Genomic DNA, 17,049 nt, shown 5'->3' with positions numbered 1-17,049 from the left:
AGACAAAGGGATACATAGTGAGGGGGACAGGGGAAGAGAGGGAGGGGGAGATACTCCCAAGCAGGCTCTGACATGTCAGCATGGATCCCGATGCTGGGCACGAACTCATGAATCATGAGATCATGACCTGAGCTGAAACCAAGAGTGGGATGCTATACCAACTAAGCCACCCAGTTGTCCCTGTATCTTTAGATATTTTTAAGCATCTCTTAGTGTTGTGGCCACAGGGGTTGTTTTTGCCTTCCACAATCTTGTTCTTCAAATGCCATTAATGGTGCAGGACACCCAGTGGCCGACTGGTAGAAGGGTACCATCTTGAGGAACAGCCAGGAGAAGTAGAAGTAATTGAACAACTTTCTTAATAAGTAAGTAAGTGTTTATGATGGTTTAGCTCCCAGACTGTCTCTGGTTTTCCATGTGCCAACCTCTGGTAATAGGTCAATGGCAAAGGCTTCTCCTGACGTCACACGATAAATGCCTGCTGACATCAGGGAACAGACAACCATGCATCTACAATCCGGGATTACGTATTCCAGAAACTCCTCTTTGCCAGCAGCTTTCTGAACGCATTCTTCATGTCTCTATTCCTGAGGCTGAAAATGAGGGGGCTGAGGAAAGGGGTGATGACGGTGTAAGGGACAGCGATGAGTGTGTCATCTCCTCCCGAGCCTTCTGGCTTCAGATAGACAATAGCCGCGAAGCCAAAGTGGACGATGACCACAGTGAGATGAGAGGCGCAGGTAGAAAAGGCCTTCTGCTTGCCCTTGGCTGAAGGGATCCTGAAGACAGTGGACAGAATGAAAACGTAAGTGGTGACGATGAGCAGGAAGGTACCCATCAAACCTGACACTGAGACCATTGTTACAACGAGTTCGGTGAGGTCGCTGTCTAGACAGGACAGCCTCACCACGGCCCGCATGTGGCAGAAGAAATGGTGGATCAGGTTGGGGGTGCAGAAGGAGCCCCCGAATATCAGTGCAGTCTCTGTCACAGAGATAAGGAAGCCTCTGGCCCAAGCAGAGACCACCAGGTGCCCACACACCACATTGGTCATCAGCAGTGGGTATCGGAGAGGGTGGCAGATGGCCAGAAAGCGATCATATCCCATCAGCGTGAGGATGATGCAGTTGGTGCCACCAAGTCCCAGGAAGAAACACATCTGCAAGCCACACCCCGGGACTGAAATGCTTCTCTTCTCAGTGAGCAGGTCTGCCAGCATCTTGGGGATGATGGTCAGCGTGTAGCAGGTCTCGGAGAAAGAGAGGGCACGGAGGAAGAGGTACATAGGGGTGTGGAGAGATCTGTCCACCCAAGTTAGACCCAGGATGGCCAGGTTACCTGTGAGGGTGAGAAGGTAGAGGCCAAAAAAGAGCACGAAGAGGAATGTCCGCACGTGTGGGTACGAGGAGAAGCCCACAAGAATGAATTCTTTCAGGACTGTCTGGTTGGCCTTCATTGTGGCATGTCTGAAATGTGAAAGAAACAACAAGTAAATATTCAACTCTCCGTTATTCTTTGAGGTTGTGGTGTGAATAAGACAGATGATCAGGGAGTTACAATGACCAGTTGATTCTTCAATTTGTGTGGCAAAACACCATGTGTATGTAGGTCACAGGTTTTCCTGATTTTAGTTCATTTGTTATACCTTTATTAGGGGTGCAATTACTGATCGCTTGGTGGGTGACAGAAGACTCTTCATGGCTTATTGTTTTAGCAGACTTTATTGGCTGGTCATATCATAAGAGGAAAAATACTGTAATTAATGTCTAGATAAAGGAAATTCAGGTGTCTGAGGTCGGCCAGATTTGGATCAGACTCTGAACATAGAACAATCACCAAGTAGCTAATAGACAGACAGAGTCAGGGTCTGAGAAAGCAGCTTCCACACAAATATTGTCTGTAAATATCCAATGGGTGAAGATTCATAGTTGGTTTGTTAGTAATTGGGGACCAAATGTAGACAATGGCTTATAATCGTAAGGATGCCCAAAGTCATGAAGTCTTCTTGGAGGAGACATTTAGGTCCCATATATGAAAGAAATAAAAAACATGCTCCCTTTCCTGTACTCTGAGGACAGGGGAGATCGGATACTCCAGGACCCTCCGGATTAATAGCGATTCATTAGAGTATGTGATGCTACCCATAAACGGACTTTTTTTTTTTTTTTCAACGTTTATTTATTTTTGGGACAGAGAGAGACAGAGCATGAACGGGGGAGGGGCAGAGAGAGAGGGAGACACAGAATCAGAAACAGGCTCCAGGCTCTGAGCCATCAGCCCAGAGCCTGACGCGGGGCTCGAACTCACGGACCGCGAGATCGTGACCTGCTGAAGTCGGACGCTTAACCGACTGCGCCACCCAGGCGCCCCCATAAACGGACTTTTTATCCAAATTCGGTTCAGGTGCAGCTGAGATTTTCCCATTCCTTCAGTGCCATACTCAGATTCCCAAAAAGGTCAACCCTCGAATTCAACAAATTCTTTGATATTCTGCATCTCTTTTAATCTCATCCTCCTCTGAAATCTACAATCTGCTGCTTTTCCATGCATTTGACACATTCCCTCAGCCTTGTATTATGTTGATCCATCGTGTTTCCTCTGCCACATGTCAATATATTTAATAGCTAGCATTGATAGGCTCTACGTTTTGCTAGTTTCCTTCTAATGTTGGTTGGTTTTATGCATGACCACGTGGATGAGAAGTGTGTAGGAGAGCTGTGGAATGTGTATGGCAGCTGAGATTATTTCCCTCTTTTTAGCAAGAAGAGAGCTGTGTCTATGAAGGGGCATATTTGTAGCGAGAAGCCAATGTTTTGACTGAATTGTACATTCTTACAATTTATCTTTGTTTTCTCCTTCCGTAAAAAGGCTATGAGTCACAGACCTCTGTATGTCTCTGAGTGCTAATATGGAGCAATTTAAGAAGGTAATGATTCCCAATACACGTGCACAGATAGGTTAGTGATCGCAAAGAGGATGAATCTAAAACAGTTTCTCTTTTACCTTGTTATTCGGCATCGGGCAGAATGTTGAGCCTGGAGATAACAAGTCTTTCCAGTCTTAAGTAGATACGGTGGAGGCTAAGATTAAGCATTCCGTCAGCAGAGTCAAGCTGGTCACCAACAGACAGAAGAAACATTGGGAAAATGGGCTGAATCTTTATTATTATTTTTGAAGAAGTTCTGAACTATAAGTCAATAGTTTTAACATATAAATCAATATGCATAAATATAAAAAAAATAAACATAATGGTAAAATTATGACATTTCACAATGAAATATGCAGCCATGGGGACTCTCGCTTTGGGATCTCTTGGATTCTTTAGTCCTCTTTGACCTGACATGACTTCCTTCTTCCTCAGGCTCCCCTGACATGTGACTCATCCTTCCCTCCATCCTTTCTCCTTTCCTGGTGCATGTCCCCCCCCCCCCCGTGTCCACACCTCACCTTCCATAAGTGAGTTTTATATCCCCAAAAGAAGTCTAGAGCATTATTTTGCCTTCCTGCCTAAGGCTGTATTCTGAATCACCCTCGGACTTCCTTCTGAGGCCTTTTAGGCAAACCTCCTCAGCATCCAAATGGAGCATGAAACTCCTTGGGATCCCCACCCACTCTTGCAGATTGTTGTTCCACTTTGCCCTGAAAGAGCCTTGTGAAAACTCCGGATTATCTCAGAAGACCCTCTCCCCTCTCAGAAATGCTAGGTGCCAAACGCCCTTCCGTTATCATGAGCGATTGTGAAGATTTTCTGCCTCAGTAGAACCCTGTACACACTCACGTGTCCAAATTCTCTAGAGTCTCCACGGGAACCCTGTCAGTAGAGCAATTAGATGGATAGTGGAACCAAAAGATTGCCTAAGTACCGCAAAGTGGGTGAGAGGAGAGAATATTGGCAAAGCGATTGTTGTTAGTACCTGGGACCCATGGGGCAAAATTGAAGCTCTTTGACATACGAATTGCAGGACGGTCTGATTCCACACCATATGCCATATCCCCTCCTAAGCAGCCAGGGGGGTTGTGTTCCAATCCATCATTTCATTCAGAAACATTTTGAAAATGCAAGGAATCAGTAATACATATTCCAAGACAGATTCCTTACTTAATCTTACCTTGCTTGTGAGTTAAACGCCTACTTGGTGAATCATCACTAGAAGAGTGTGAATTTCAGAATCTTCCCCTAGTTCTGACATATTCTGGACGTGTGTGTGTGTGTGTGTGTGTGTAATGGTGTGAGTATTATACCCCACCCTATGTTCAACGATGTCAGAAGTTGTCCCCAAATCAAGTTGTATCAAATTTAATTTGCAACCTGGATCCACTGACAAAAGAAATACACACCCTTTCCAGAGTCCCAGAGAAATGGTACTTTGGAGAAAGTGCAGAGTCCATTCACTACAAGAGTTTCCTACCTTGTGTATGTTATCAGCGCCCCAAAGCCAATTCAATGTTAGTGTTCTATTTTCCACGATGGTCTTCACATTGTGGGAAGCCTGCTTTGCTCTTCGCTCAGAAGACACAGAGATCCATTTAGTATAAAAGCCATTGTCTAAGAGCCTGTGGTTTTAACTTTATCGCTGCTAGTTGAGTGACCTTAGCAAAGTCCTTGTGCCTTCTGGATCGAAGTTTCCCCAGCTGGGAAGTGATTTGGTGCCAGCCTTAGCCTTCTGTGGCCCTAGAGTTTTCCACACGTGCCATGATCTGATTCTACCACTCCCGGAATCACAGCACTTAAGAACCTTTTTTTCCACCGGTTTAGAGATATTGTCTGATTATCATTAGCACTTGTGGGTCCTCAGCTCTAGAGGTTTGGCTCTGGTTAGGAGACCCTAAGGGATTTGTCTCTTCTTGCATCAGAGGGAGCAGGAGAACTTTCTGACTCAACTTTGTCATTTTCTCTCATTGGTTCCAGGGCTGTTTTGTAACATGTGACCAGGAAAACTCTGCCTGGAATCTCTGGGGATTTAAAGCTTGCAGAGTTCCTATCCAGTCCATGCTAATTCCTGAGTTTTGTTTGGCAAGGAGGGGAGTGAACTGCATCCCTAATGCTCTCCCCCTCCCTCACACTCTGGCCCTCTCATCACCAGTTCCACCCCTGGGTATTTAGGGCCTACGATGTTGGAAGACTGTACTCTGAAGGAACTCAGAGAATTATAATGGCGTCTTCTTACAGGGAAATTGTACCTTGGTAGATGAAAGAAAATGAAACCAGTTTGATTCTACTACACGACTTTTAAAATGTGTTAAAAAAACCCTCACCATCCTAGCGTTGGTTAGGATTGGAAGTAGGGGAACTCATAGGCCATTGTTGGGAATGTAAAAATTATAAAATGCTTTAAAAGTTAGTCAAGTATTTTGTCACTTTCTTAGCATCTTCAGTCCATTCAAGTTCAATGAAAGTGGTCTATATTCACATTTCTCTGCAGGGCCCTCTAAATACAAGTAGAAAAAATGGAAATATTCCAACAGTCCTAAAATGACTCTGGAAGAGGCGTCATGGAAGATGGATTGGCCAGGGGTCTCCACGCTTGAAGAATACCACCACAGAGGGTTTCCAAGGATTTCTTTTTATCCCTCAGGTAGTCCAGCTGGGGTGTGGAGAGCTCTGCACCCTGCAGTCGGAAAATGTTCACAGGCAAAGACCAAGGAAAAAATAAATAACTAAAAGCACAGATGTTCTTTCTGGCAAGGGACCAAGAAAGGGGAAGTGCAGCAGGGACTTAGTAAGGGAGACCCACAGCCGATGGCAGCGGGGACCCTATTGGCTGTACCTGCCGCGTCAGCCCCCACCTCACCCCAGGCAGCCAGGCCTCATCTGCCCACAACAGCATCACCAGCTGGGCCTAGGGGCATAGGTAACCTATCCTAAAAATCACACAAGAAAAATCATACCCTGGGCCTCAAGACAAATGACAAGAACATTTTTAAGTTCTTTTTAATTCTAGTTCGTTAACATATAGTGTCATGCTAGTTTGAGGTGTACAATATAGGATTCAACATATCCACACATCGCCACGTGCTCATCACAACAGGTGCACTCCTTAATCTATCTATTTGCCAGAAATATAAAGGGAAATTATAGAGAGGACATCTGGTTCTCTAACCATGTTGGATTCAAGTTGGAAATCAAGAACAGAAAGACGGTAGGAAAATCTGTAAACACATGGAGATTAAACGCTATGAAGCTATCCATGGTTGTAAGGGTGATCTCAAAAGAAATGAAATAATTAATAAACTGATGCAAAATGAAATGACAACATATCCAAATGTGTGGGTTGCACCTAGAGCATCCTGAAAGGGTATTTATAGCACATTAGAGAAGAGAGGTCTCTATGAAATGACTTAAATTCCTATCTCAAGAAACTAGAAAAAAATAACAAAATTGATCCTCAATTTGATGTATGGGCTCATTGCAATCCTTTTAAAATCTCCTCCCAATTTTTTTTTATAGAGAACAACAAACATATTCTAATTTACATGTAAACTAACAAGTTCTTGCATATATGTAACAATCTTAAAGAAGAATCAAATGGAAATCATTGCATCCAATATTAAAACCTACCTCATGCCTACATTCATCAAGATCGCGAGATATTGGCAGAATGTATTCCAGTCTGACTCCACTTTGTGGTTTTCTGAAAGCTTTTATACTTTACCCCCCACACCCCTTCCCTTCTGCCACACAGCTGGGCAAGCTGATAAGAAACCAGGGGCTCTGCCCTCGGGTGCCTGCAGGGGTTGAAACCACACAGTTCTGTGTGGGGAAGCTCGCCCTGCATTCACTCCCGAGCCATCACAGACATGACCAGCCTGTCTCCTTCCTCTGGCCATGGTCACTGCAGTTGGCCTGGGCAATGCCCTTTACATTGAGAGCTGTCCCTATATTCCTTTATGTGAGTAGGTAAATATATGTACATATATATATTTTTTTCTTCATTAAAATTAAAATCACCATATATATCAAGTTCCATATAGCATATATTGATATGTTCACTCCATTCTTTATAACTCATTTAAAAAAGAAATATTCAGGGGTGCCTGGGTGGCTCAGTCGGTCAAGCATCGGACTTCGGCTCAGGTCATGAATTCACAGTTTGTGCATTCAAGCCCCACATTGGGCTCTGTGCTGACAGCTCAGAGCCTGGAGCCTGCTTTGGATTCTGTGTCTCCCTCTCTCTCTGCCTCTCCTCCACTTGCATTCTCTCTCTGTCTCTCAAAACTGAATACACATTTAAAAAATATTTTAAATGCAAAAAGTATTCAATGCCATTTAAGAGTCTCATGCTCTACCGACTGAGCTAGCCGGGCTCAATGCCATTTAGATGCAACACTGTTTTGCTATTTACACCTTCCAATTAAAAAATATTCTCATTTTTCTCTATGAACTTCTTTGACATATGTGCACAAAATTATATATTCATTTGTTTGTTTGTTTGTTTTGTATATGGTTTTGATTGGTCTCCTCAGCATACTTCTCTGCCACAGAAATGTTTATAGGTTGATTTTTAAAAATGTTTTTACCATAATTTATGTCCAAGTGGAAATCTGATTAAATGTGAAAATTAAAATTTTCAATGTAAGGGGCTCTTGTGTGGCTCAGTCAGTTAAGTGTCCGACTTCAGATCAGGTCATGAGCTCTCAGTTTGTGAGTTCAAGCCCTATGTCTGGCTCTATACCGACAGCTCAGAGCCTGGAGCCTGCTTCAGATTCTGTGTCTCCTTCTCTCTCTTCCCCTACCCATCTTGCACTCTGTTTCTGTCTCTCTCAAAAATAAATAAAACACTAAAAAAATAATTTTTTTCAATGTAAAATTATCCCTGAATGGAAGTGGTGCTTTAAAAATTACCTTATATATCAATGAGTAACATTTTTTTTTGCATAAATGAAACAGTTCAGGATCAATTTTATTCTAAAAAAATTTTTTTTTCTAGAAAAGCAGTGCTACTCAATTCTTTGAATTCCTTCTAAGTTATATTTCCTTAATACCCAAATGGTCTATCATCAAAAGTTATTTTTAACAATATATTGGAGTATAATTTTGTCAGTTTCTTTTTGTACTTTCTCCAAAACAATGATATGGATTCTATTTGACTTGAAAACACATTCACTGTTGATCATTAACATTCATTTTTTTCAGTTTCTGAAAAGTTTATCATAATTGGGTTTTCCAGTTGTTACAAAATGATTATCAGTTATGATTGCTTATCTATTAATTGCAAACACGTTGCCTAGCTTGATGTATTCAGAAGTTTGGGGAAAATAAAAACCCTGTTGATTTAAATCACCTTGGGCAGTAGATTTTTACTGAAAGCCTCTGAGCCTACAGCACGCTCAGCTACAGCTATCTATCTGCTTATCCCTCTATTTGCCTAGCTGTGAAAAGGTCCGAGATACAGGTTTCACTCAGTAGATTTAGGAAACGTTCTGATAACACAGAGCTGAGGACAATAGTTGTCAGACCCCAGAGTAGAAACACCTTCCCCGTTCTTCCAACTTAGTACAATTGAAAACTCTGGGCATTGCCGAAGAAGACACACCTGAACGCTGGAAAGGGTAAGAGCAGCTCGGGGCTTTGGGGCCCAAAGCACAATATAGTGACAAGTTCCCTGGGTCTTGTTGCCTAAGTCCCCCAGTCTTAGAGCTGCTGGAGTCCACAACCTGGAGACAGTAATCAGACCCCCTCCAAGACTCACCAACCAACAAACACCCCTGCTGCTAATTCCATCCATCTTCTCTACTGTCTTTCTAGTCTTTATTTATTTCCGTGCCCATCTTTGTTATTTCCTTCCTTCTGCTGTCTTTGGGTTTAGTGCATTCTTTTTTCTAGTTCTGTCAGGTGTCAAGATAGACTATGTATTCGGGATCTTTCTTTCTTCACAATGAGGGTTACTTATCAATACAAATTTTCCTGTAACAGATGCTTTTGATACATCTTGTAAGTTTGGGATTGTCGTCTGTGGCAAGATATATACTTTTGTGTTTCTCTTTTGAGTTGTCCTCTGACCCACTGGTAATTCAGAAGTGTGAGTTCAAGACCTGGGACTTTTCTATCATTTCAGCAAGTTCCTTAGTGCTGTTTTCCAATCATAGCCACAGGGACCATCAGGGAGGTGATGTCAACAACGTTATAAAACTTTCTTGTTCTTTGGATTCAGAAACAGACACATAGGGTGTGAATGGTGTTGCTTGTGGATTTTTTTTACTCAACCTAGTGCTTCTGAGATTTTTGCATGTTGTTTCACGTTTATTTGTTTTTCATTTCCAGGTATTATTTCATTGCATGAATATTCTAGAACTTGTTTAGGCATTCACATGCTCATGGTCATTTGCACTGCTTTACGTTTTCAATAAGTATGAATTAAGCAGCTAAAACATAATTATACAAGTCTCTGTGTGACAATATGCTTACTCGCTCTGACTTTAGCTTTGTAGAAATTGGCATTTCTTGTTTTGTTAAAGATTAGTTGGCCATACATTTTTGCGTCAATCACTGGGTTATCTCTTCTGTTCCATTGATCTATGTGTCTGTTTTTGTGCCAGTACCATACTGTCTTGATGACGACAGCTTCATAATATAGCTTGAAGTCCATATTGTGATGAATTGAGCTTTGATTTTCTTTTTCAAGTTTGCTTTGGCTGCTTGGGATCTTTTCTGGTTCCATACAAATGTTAGACTTGTTTGTTTTAGCTTGGTGAAGAATGCTGGTATTATTGTGATGGGGATTTTATTGAATGTTTAGATTTCTTTGGGTAGTATAGACATTTCCACAATGTTTGTTCTTCTAATCCATGAGCATCCATGTTTTTCCATCTCTTGGTGTCTTCTTCAATTTCTTTCATAAGCTTTCTTTAGTTTTCAGCATATAGATCTTTTTATCTCTTTGGTTAGGTTTATTCCTAGGTATCTTATGGTTTTTGATTAATCATAAATGGGATAGATTTCTTGAATTCTCTTTCTGTTGCTTCATTATTGGTGTACAGAAAGGCAAAGAGTTCTGTATGTTCATTTTATATGCTGTGACTGCTCAATTCATGTATCAGTTCTAGCAATTATTTGGCGGAGTCTTGCAGGTTTTCCACATGGAGTGTTATGTAATCGGCAAATAATGAAAATTTGACATCTTCCTCGCTGATTTATATGCCCTTTCTTTTTGTCGTCTGATTGCTGAGGTTTCCAGTACTATGTTAAATAGTAATGGTAAGAATGGACATCCCAGTCTTGTTGAGGATAATATTAGCTGTGGGTCCGCAGTGAGCTTGGAGCTTGCTTAAGATTGCCTATCTCTTTCTTTGCCCCTCTCTCCTCCTTGCACACTCTCTCTCTTTAACAAAAAAGGGAATTTCTTATTTTTGGTGACTAATATGAAGAAAAGCAATTGATTTGAGAACTTTCTAAGTGTACTTATTGTATTTGTAGTCCTTCTATGGGTTTAGTAAGATTTTTTAGGTACTCAGTCACGTTATCTGCAAATGAAGGGTTTTATCATCCCTTTCAAATTATTACATCTTTTCTATTTTTTACTGATATTATTACACTGGTCTGGTCTTCCGGCACGATGTTGTGTAGAGTGGTCAGATTGCTTATCCAAGGGAAAAGAATTCAATATTTTACAATGTGGAAGGATGTGCTTTAGTTTCAAGTAGGAACAGAGTTTCTTTTTTATATATATAATAATAGATATTGATTTTTCCAAATAATCTTTGTACAAATATTGAGATGAGTAGCTTATCTTTTTTCCATTAATTTGACTAATTTAGTGAATGGTTCAACATATTTTCAAATAGTAAATCGGTCCTGCATCCTTGGAATAAATCCCCTTTTGTCACGAAACATTATTCTTTTTACATATTGATGGAATACATTATTTTTCATTAAATAGGCTCAATTTTGGAGATGAGAGAAGAAAGGACTGATGAACTGAAAAATAAAACAATACAAATAAGTTGATCTGAAGACGGAAAAAAAGGGTTAAAATGAATCCACTCTGCGAGATTTTTTGAGATGATACCAAGTAGTCCAACATTTGTGTAATGGGAAGATCAGAAGGAAATGAAAAGATACAGGGGATGAGGATATTTCAAGAAATAATAGCTGAAAACTGCCCAAATTTGGTAGAACACAATGAGGTAGAAAGTCATGATGTTCCATAAATCACAAGTAAGAAAAACACAAAAGCATATGTAAACACACCATACACAAATAGATGAAAGCCAAAGTTAAAGAGAAAATGTTGAAACAACAGGAGAATTTGCATAGAATAAAATGACAATGTCATTAAGGGCAGTGTGTGCATTAGAAATTAGGGAGGACAGAGATGCTGAAAATGACATAGGGGAAGACGAAGAAAGGTACTCCATGGACTAGGAATTTTTTATCCAGCAAAACTGTATTTCACGAATGAAGGCAAAATGAAAAAAATCCTCAGATAAACAAAAATGAGGAGAGTTGCTAGCCAGCATGCAGTGTAAGATATACTAAGAGAAGGCTGAAGGAACGTGAAGCCCACGGTAACCTGGATACACAGGGGAGAACGAAGAACCCTGAAATTGAACATGAGGTTAAATTTAAAAGTTTATATATGCACGTGTTAAGTACTATCTTAATTTCTTTAAAAAGGCATATGGCTGTTTAAAAATTATAGGAATGTGTTGGTGGATTTAAGTAAATAGAGTCATGTCATTGCAACTTTTCCATATTTTACTGGAAATCATTCAATATTAAGTTTATGTAGAATGTTTTAAATGACAAATGCATGCGACAGTCTCTAAGTCGACAGACAAAACAATACCAAGTGCTAGGGAAATTGCTAGAAAGCCAACAGTTGTACTCTTATACTAATGTTCATGTCTTGCTCATCTTTTGGACCCTTAACTCCTGTTTTTAAGTTTATTCATTTATTTTGAGAGAGAGCAGGGAGAGGCAGAGAGAGAGAGAGGGAGAGAGAGAATCCCAAGCAGGTTCCGTGCTGCCAGTGAGCCCGATGCGGGGCTTGAACTTCAGAACCCTGAAATCATGACCTGAGATCAAGAGTTGGATGCTTAACTAACTGATCCACTCAGGTGCCCCGTGGACCCTTCTGACCGATGCAGGTTACCATAAATGACACGATAGTGAAGAGAAGCGTTCCTGAGGCCACTTGTTGTCGTGTTGGCCCTTGTCACCTTCTCTTCAGTAAGTTATTTACATTTTCTATGCTTCAGTCTTCTTATCCAAAATGGGAGGGTAATCAGAATAATCTTTAAATATTTTGAGTGTTCAATTCGTCTAATGGAGTCAGCAAGATGTCTGGCACTGAATGCATTTTAACAATCATCATTACCATTTCTCCTGAGCCAGCGAATGGGCAAAAATGTGTATTGGAGGGGTGGGTTCACACTGCTGGTGTACTCGAGAACAATGCGCATTGAGCGAAGAGTTAGATAAGATGACGAAGCCTGGAATTTCTGGATATTTTCAGGTTTCAGGATGGTCTGACGGATGGATTAAAAATCTGGGTACAGTTATTGCAGTATTGCAGAAAGATGGAAATAAAGTAAGGCTCCTTTTGAAAAGATGTGTCTGGTGGCACCTGGGTGGCTCAGTTGGTTAAGCACCTGACTCTTGATTTCAGCCTGGGTCATGATCTCACGTTTTGTGGGGTGGAGCCCCGCGTCGGGCTCCGCACTCAGAATGTGCAGCCTACCTGGGATCGTCTCTCTCCCTCTCTCTTTGCCCATCCTCTGCTCTCTGTCTCTCTCTCTCAAAAAATAGATAAGCTTTAAAAAGATGCATGTGAAAAAGTGGAGTGGACAGATGAGGATAGGTGAAGGGGGTAAACCTGGGAAATGAGGGTGCTCTCATACTGTGAGCACGCAGCATGACCTGTGAAACTGGACACAGGTCAGAAACAGTCATCTCCAGCTCGTGAGACAACAGCAGGGGAAGGTGAATTCCTGTGTTCTTAGTGTACATCTTACAGGGAGACTCTAAGAGGTTGAATCTGAGTTCTGCGATCTTGGATGGGTCACTTAGACTCCATTGGGCTTGGTTTCCTCTTCCATAAAATGCGACTGTCAACTCTCTTTCACCAGGGCATTTGAAGCTTTAAAAGAGATTTGACAGGTGAAAATAATAAATATAATATTTAGCACATATCGAGTTGTTGTTTGAATAATGATGCTAGCATCTGTTTGTTCACGGTTCTTCTTATGCTTTCCCCAAAAGAATACTCACAGCTAATGGCAAACGCCATTAGAGGTGCTTCCTGACATCACACCCATGGGGACAGGGGACCCTCAGAGAGGGAAGCTGTTTCCATGGAAGCAGACATGACTCACCTCCTGGGTCCACAGGTGTGGAAGCTGTCCTGGTATAACCTGGGAACATCGCCTTTTGCCCACAGCAGGAGTTTCTGAGATGGATCTCAGGTCTCTTCTCCTGCAGGCAGGGTGGCGGGGCGGCGCGTAGAGCACGGTCGCTGAGAAGGAGGGCTTGCCTCCCCATGAGCCTCTTCGGGTGAGGGTGAGTAGAGAGCCCCCCCTGCCCGGTCTCCCAGCGGCAGCCCCTGGCAGCTGATCGGTGTGCTGGGGACCCGCCCCTTTCCTGAGTTCTGATGCTTCCTCCAGTGCTAGGCGTGGACTCATATGGAAAAGACTTTGGGAGAAAAACACAGACAAGGGATTCTTGCTGAGCTCCGTGTTCATGGGAGTGCATGTCCCACGGTGTCTGAGAAGAGTCGTCACTAGGGGAAGGATTGTTAGATTAGGACGCAGACACTTTTCCTCTAGTCTCGGTTCTGCTGCCTGACTCATAAAACAATGTCCATTAAGCCCCCATCGTGTTCTAACAGGCGACGCATATGTGTCCACGTGAATATTCTTATGTGGGTGTATATATGATGTTGGTATGAATATATGTGTGGTGCACACATCTACTTATTCATGTGCTATCTCAGTAGATGTGCATTTATAGCATGCCTGATGTATTTGTGATTTGTGGATATGGTCATTAATGGCGAACGTGTGGTGTACTGAGGAGATATGCGTGATTATGTGTGAGGGCTTTGCACCTGGTGTTCATGTACACGTGTGTGTCTATGTGTGTGCACATGTGTGCACATTGTGTGCCTTTGTGCATGCCTGTGCATGCATATACATGCATGTGAAATGGATCCACATATCTGTGCCTCTAATGAGATAAATACCTTTCTGAGGTTTGATGGCTGTCTAAATTACAGCCGTCTTTTTGAGTTCCAACAGGCACAAAGGAATGAGAACCCACCTCATCCTGCCCTGTAAAGAAGCGGGGCATCTACAGACAAGGGGAAAGGGATCCACACATCTGTGAGGGTACCACCGAGGATGGGGCAGACCAATGCAACCACCTGGAGGGGCTTTGTCTTCCTGGGCTTCTCCGGCTTCGGGGAGCTTCAGCTCCTGCTCTTTGCACTCTTCTTCTCTCTGTATCTGGTCACCCTGACCAGCAATGTCTTCATTATTGTGGTCATCAGGCTGGACAGCCATCTGCACACCCCCATGTACCTCCTCCTTTCCTTCCTGTCTTTCTCTGAGACCTGCTACACCTTGGGCATCATCCCTAAGATGCTCTCCAGCCTGGTCATGGGGGGCCAGGCCATCTCCTATGAGGGCTGTGCTGCCCAGATGTTCTTCTCTGCCTCGTGGGCCTGTACCAACTGCTTCCTCCTGGCCGTCATGGGCTTTGACAGGTATGTGGCCATCTGTGCCCCATTGCACTATGCCAGCCGCATGGATCCTCCTTTCTGCGCCCGGCTGGTTGGCACCTCCTTCCTGAGTGGGTACCTCTTTGGGCTGGGAATGACACTGGTCATTTTCCACCTCCCATTCTGCGGCTCCCACGAGATCCAGCACTTTTTCTGTGACACGCCACCAGTGCTGAGCCTGGCCTGTGGGGACACAGGCCCGAGTGAGCTGGGCATCCTCATCCTTAGCCTGCTGGTCCTCCTGGTCTCTTTCTCCTTCATCACCATCTCCTACGCCTACATTCTGGCAGCTATCCTGAGGATCCCCTCCACTGAGGGGCGGAAGAAGGCCTTCTCCACCTGTGCCTCACATCTCACAGTGGTCATCATCCACTATGGCTGTGCCTCCTTCATGTACTTGAGGCCCAAAGCCAGTTACTCTCTTGAGCGGGATCAGCTGATTGCAGTCACCTATACTGTGGTGACCCCTCTCCTCAACCCTATTGTTTACAGTCTAAGGAATCGGGCTGTGCAAACAGCCCTGAGAAGTGCCTTCCGAGGGAGGTTGTTGGGTGCAGGATGAAGGCTCTCCTGTGGCTCAGCCTCCTTTGCGTAGGCTGGACTGAGAACAGGAACCCAGGCCAACCGGCCACATGCTCTGCGTCTCAGGTCAAAGCTGTCCCATCCCCAACCCTCTGGGAGAGCCCAATCCTGCAGCCTACAGTCCCAGGGTTGGGGGGAGGGGGGAGGGCTGCTGGGGGAGCTGAGCAGGGCTTCCTGCTCTGTCCATGGTGCTTAACTCCCACTGAGCTCAGAATCTGAATTTTCACTTTCGGCCTAAGAGCCGCCACCACGGAAACCCCATTCATTAAGAATTTTCCAGCTCGGCTGAACAGAGAGCAGCTTGGCACTTCAACTTCAAAGCAGGGCTGGCTGGGGCCCTATCAGGGATACTGTAGATGTTCGTAAAATCACTGCATAATTAGACTATCCTACCTATAATGCTCTTCCAAGATCGAAATTCATTGAGAATCTATTTGACAGATTCGTTTGAATGTTCTGTTAAATGAAAAGGTAGGTTTTTTTTTTCTCTCCCCCAGAGGGTGCCTTTCATCTTTTTTTTATATTATTGTCCCATCTATCTCTGGCTCATTGTTTCTTTGTGCCCTGTGTTGGCCTCATGATCTCTGGTGTTAAGGACTTCCTTGCTTGGCTCACTCCCTAGCACGGACACTGTCCTGTAGAAACCGTGGTGGAACACTGTCCTGTGTATTACACTTTCCACCTGTAATATCTCGTGCACAGACATTCTTAGGGGTAGGTAAAGGTATCATGAATTCGCACGGTTGTCAGGTAGGAGTTTGAATGCAGGCCCTGTAACTAACTGTGTGATGCTGGGTAAGTTACATTACCTTTCTCAGCCTCAACGTCCTCATCTGTAAAATGGTTGTACCTTGGTGGTTTTGCATGGCTTACTAAACGGAACCATGCATGTAAAGAATTTAGCACAGTACTTGGATCACAGTCATCTTCCCATAAGTGTCGGTTGCTATTATTGATAACGAGCTAAGCAACGTAATATCAGCTTTTAGTTTGGGGAGAGGTTAATTTCTCTGGAGAATCAGAGACTTCAAGGTTAACATCGGTGGATTTCAGAGGTTTTGTGTCTAAGGTGATACTTGAACTTGTTCTTCACAGATGGGTAAGTTTTAATGCAGTCAGTGGGAAGGAAGAATCTGCTAAAAGAGAAAATAGGGTAACTAAAGTCTCAATGGCAAGGCAATCTAGGCCTGTGTCAGAGTTTGGTGAATTGTCCAGAGACGCTGAAAATGCGTCACCAGTGGTGCTGAGAAGTTGGCTTGGGTGAAGGCATTTTTTCGCGGAGAGCAGCTTCAATACCTTGCTTCAGGCTTGATGCCTTCGACAGTGGGAGAGAGGACACCGTAAAACCTCTGAGCAGAGAGCTGAGTGGCATCTGGAAACTGATTCAGGAAGATTAATCCAGCAGCAGAGAGGATGACAGATCTCAGCAGAGAGAAAAAAGAGGCAAAGAGATCAGTAAGAAATCCATCATCATCATCATAAAGAAAGGCATGGAGACCAGAACGTGGATAGTGGGGCTGGAAGCTGAAGAAAATTATGAAACATAAGAGGTTTTGAAAATGCCGAATTCACATAATTCAGCAATGAATGAGCAGTGGGGGGCCAGAGTTGAGAGAAACTCATATTGGGGGGATTTTTTTTCAAATGAGAATTCATACTTTTCTATGTTCTCAGGGAAGAAACACAGACTCCCGTTAGAACTTTGTGGAAATTAAATTTGGGAAGAAGGGAGCCAGATCCCAGAGAAGAG

General features: G+C 43.2%; 2 protein-coding genes across 2 annotated transcripts; one reads left to right on the top strand and one right to left on the bottom strand.

Annotated features, from left to right (window-relative positions):
* Positions 1-523: 523 nt before the first annotated feature.
* Positions 524-1,456, bottom strand: LOC115504876 (olfactory receptor 10X1-like). The gene has a single exon (XM_030302072.1). The coding sequence runs from the start codon at positions 1,454-1,456 to the stop codon at positions 524-526; it is 933 nt and encodes a 310-aa protein (XP_030157932.1).
* A 12,881-nt stretch (positions 1,457-14,337) lies between these two features.
* Positions 14,338-15,279, top strand: LOC115504941 (olfactory receptor 10Z1). Its single transcript, XM_030302203.1, has one exon. The coding sequence runs from the start codon at positions 14,338-14,340 to the stop codon at positions 15,277-15,279; it is 942 nt and encodes a 313-aa protein (XP_030158063.1).
* The last annotated feature ends 1,770 nt before the right edge of the window (positions 15,280-17,049 follow it).

This window comes from Lynx canadensis, chromosome F1 (assembly GCF_007474595.2).
Source record: "Lynx canadensis isolate LIC74 chromosome F1, mLynCan4.pri.v2, whole genome shotgun sequence".
Lineage (NCBI taxonomy): Eukaryota > Metazoa > Chordata > Mammalia > Carnivora > Felidae > Lynx > Lynx canadensis.
The sequence above is the reverse complement of the archived record's forward strand: the minus strand, read 5'-3'. Positions and strand labels throughout refer to the sequence as shown.

Coding starts and splice junctions, on each gene's coding strand:
- LOC115504941 (XM_030302203.1), top strand. CDS start 14,338: ATGGGGCAGACCAATGCAACCACCTGGAGGGGCTTTGTCTTCCTGGGC.
- LOC115504876 (XM_030302072.1), bottom strand. CDS start 1,456: ATGAAGGCCAACCAGACAGTCCTGAAAGAATTCATTCTTGTGGGCTTC.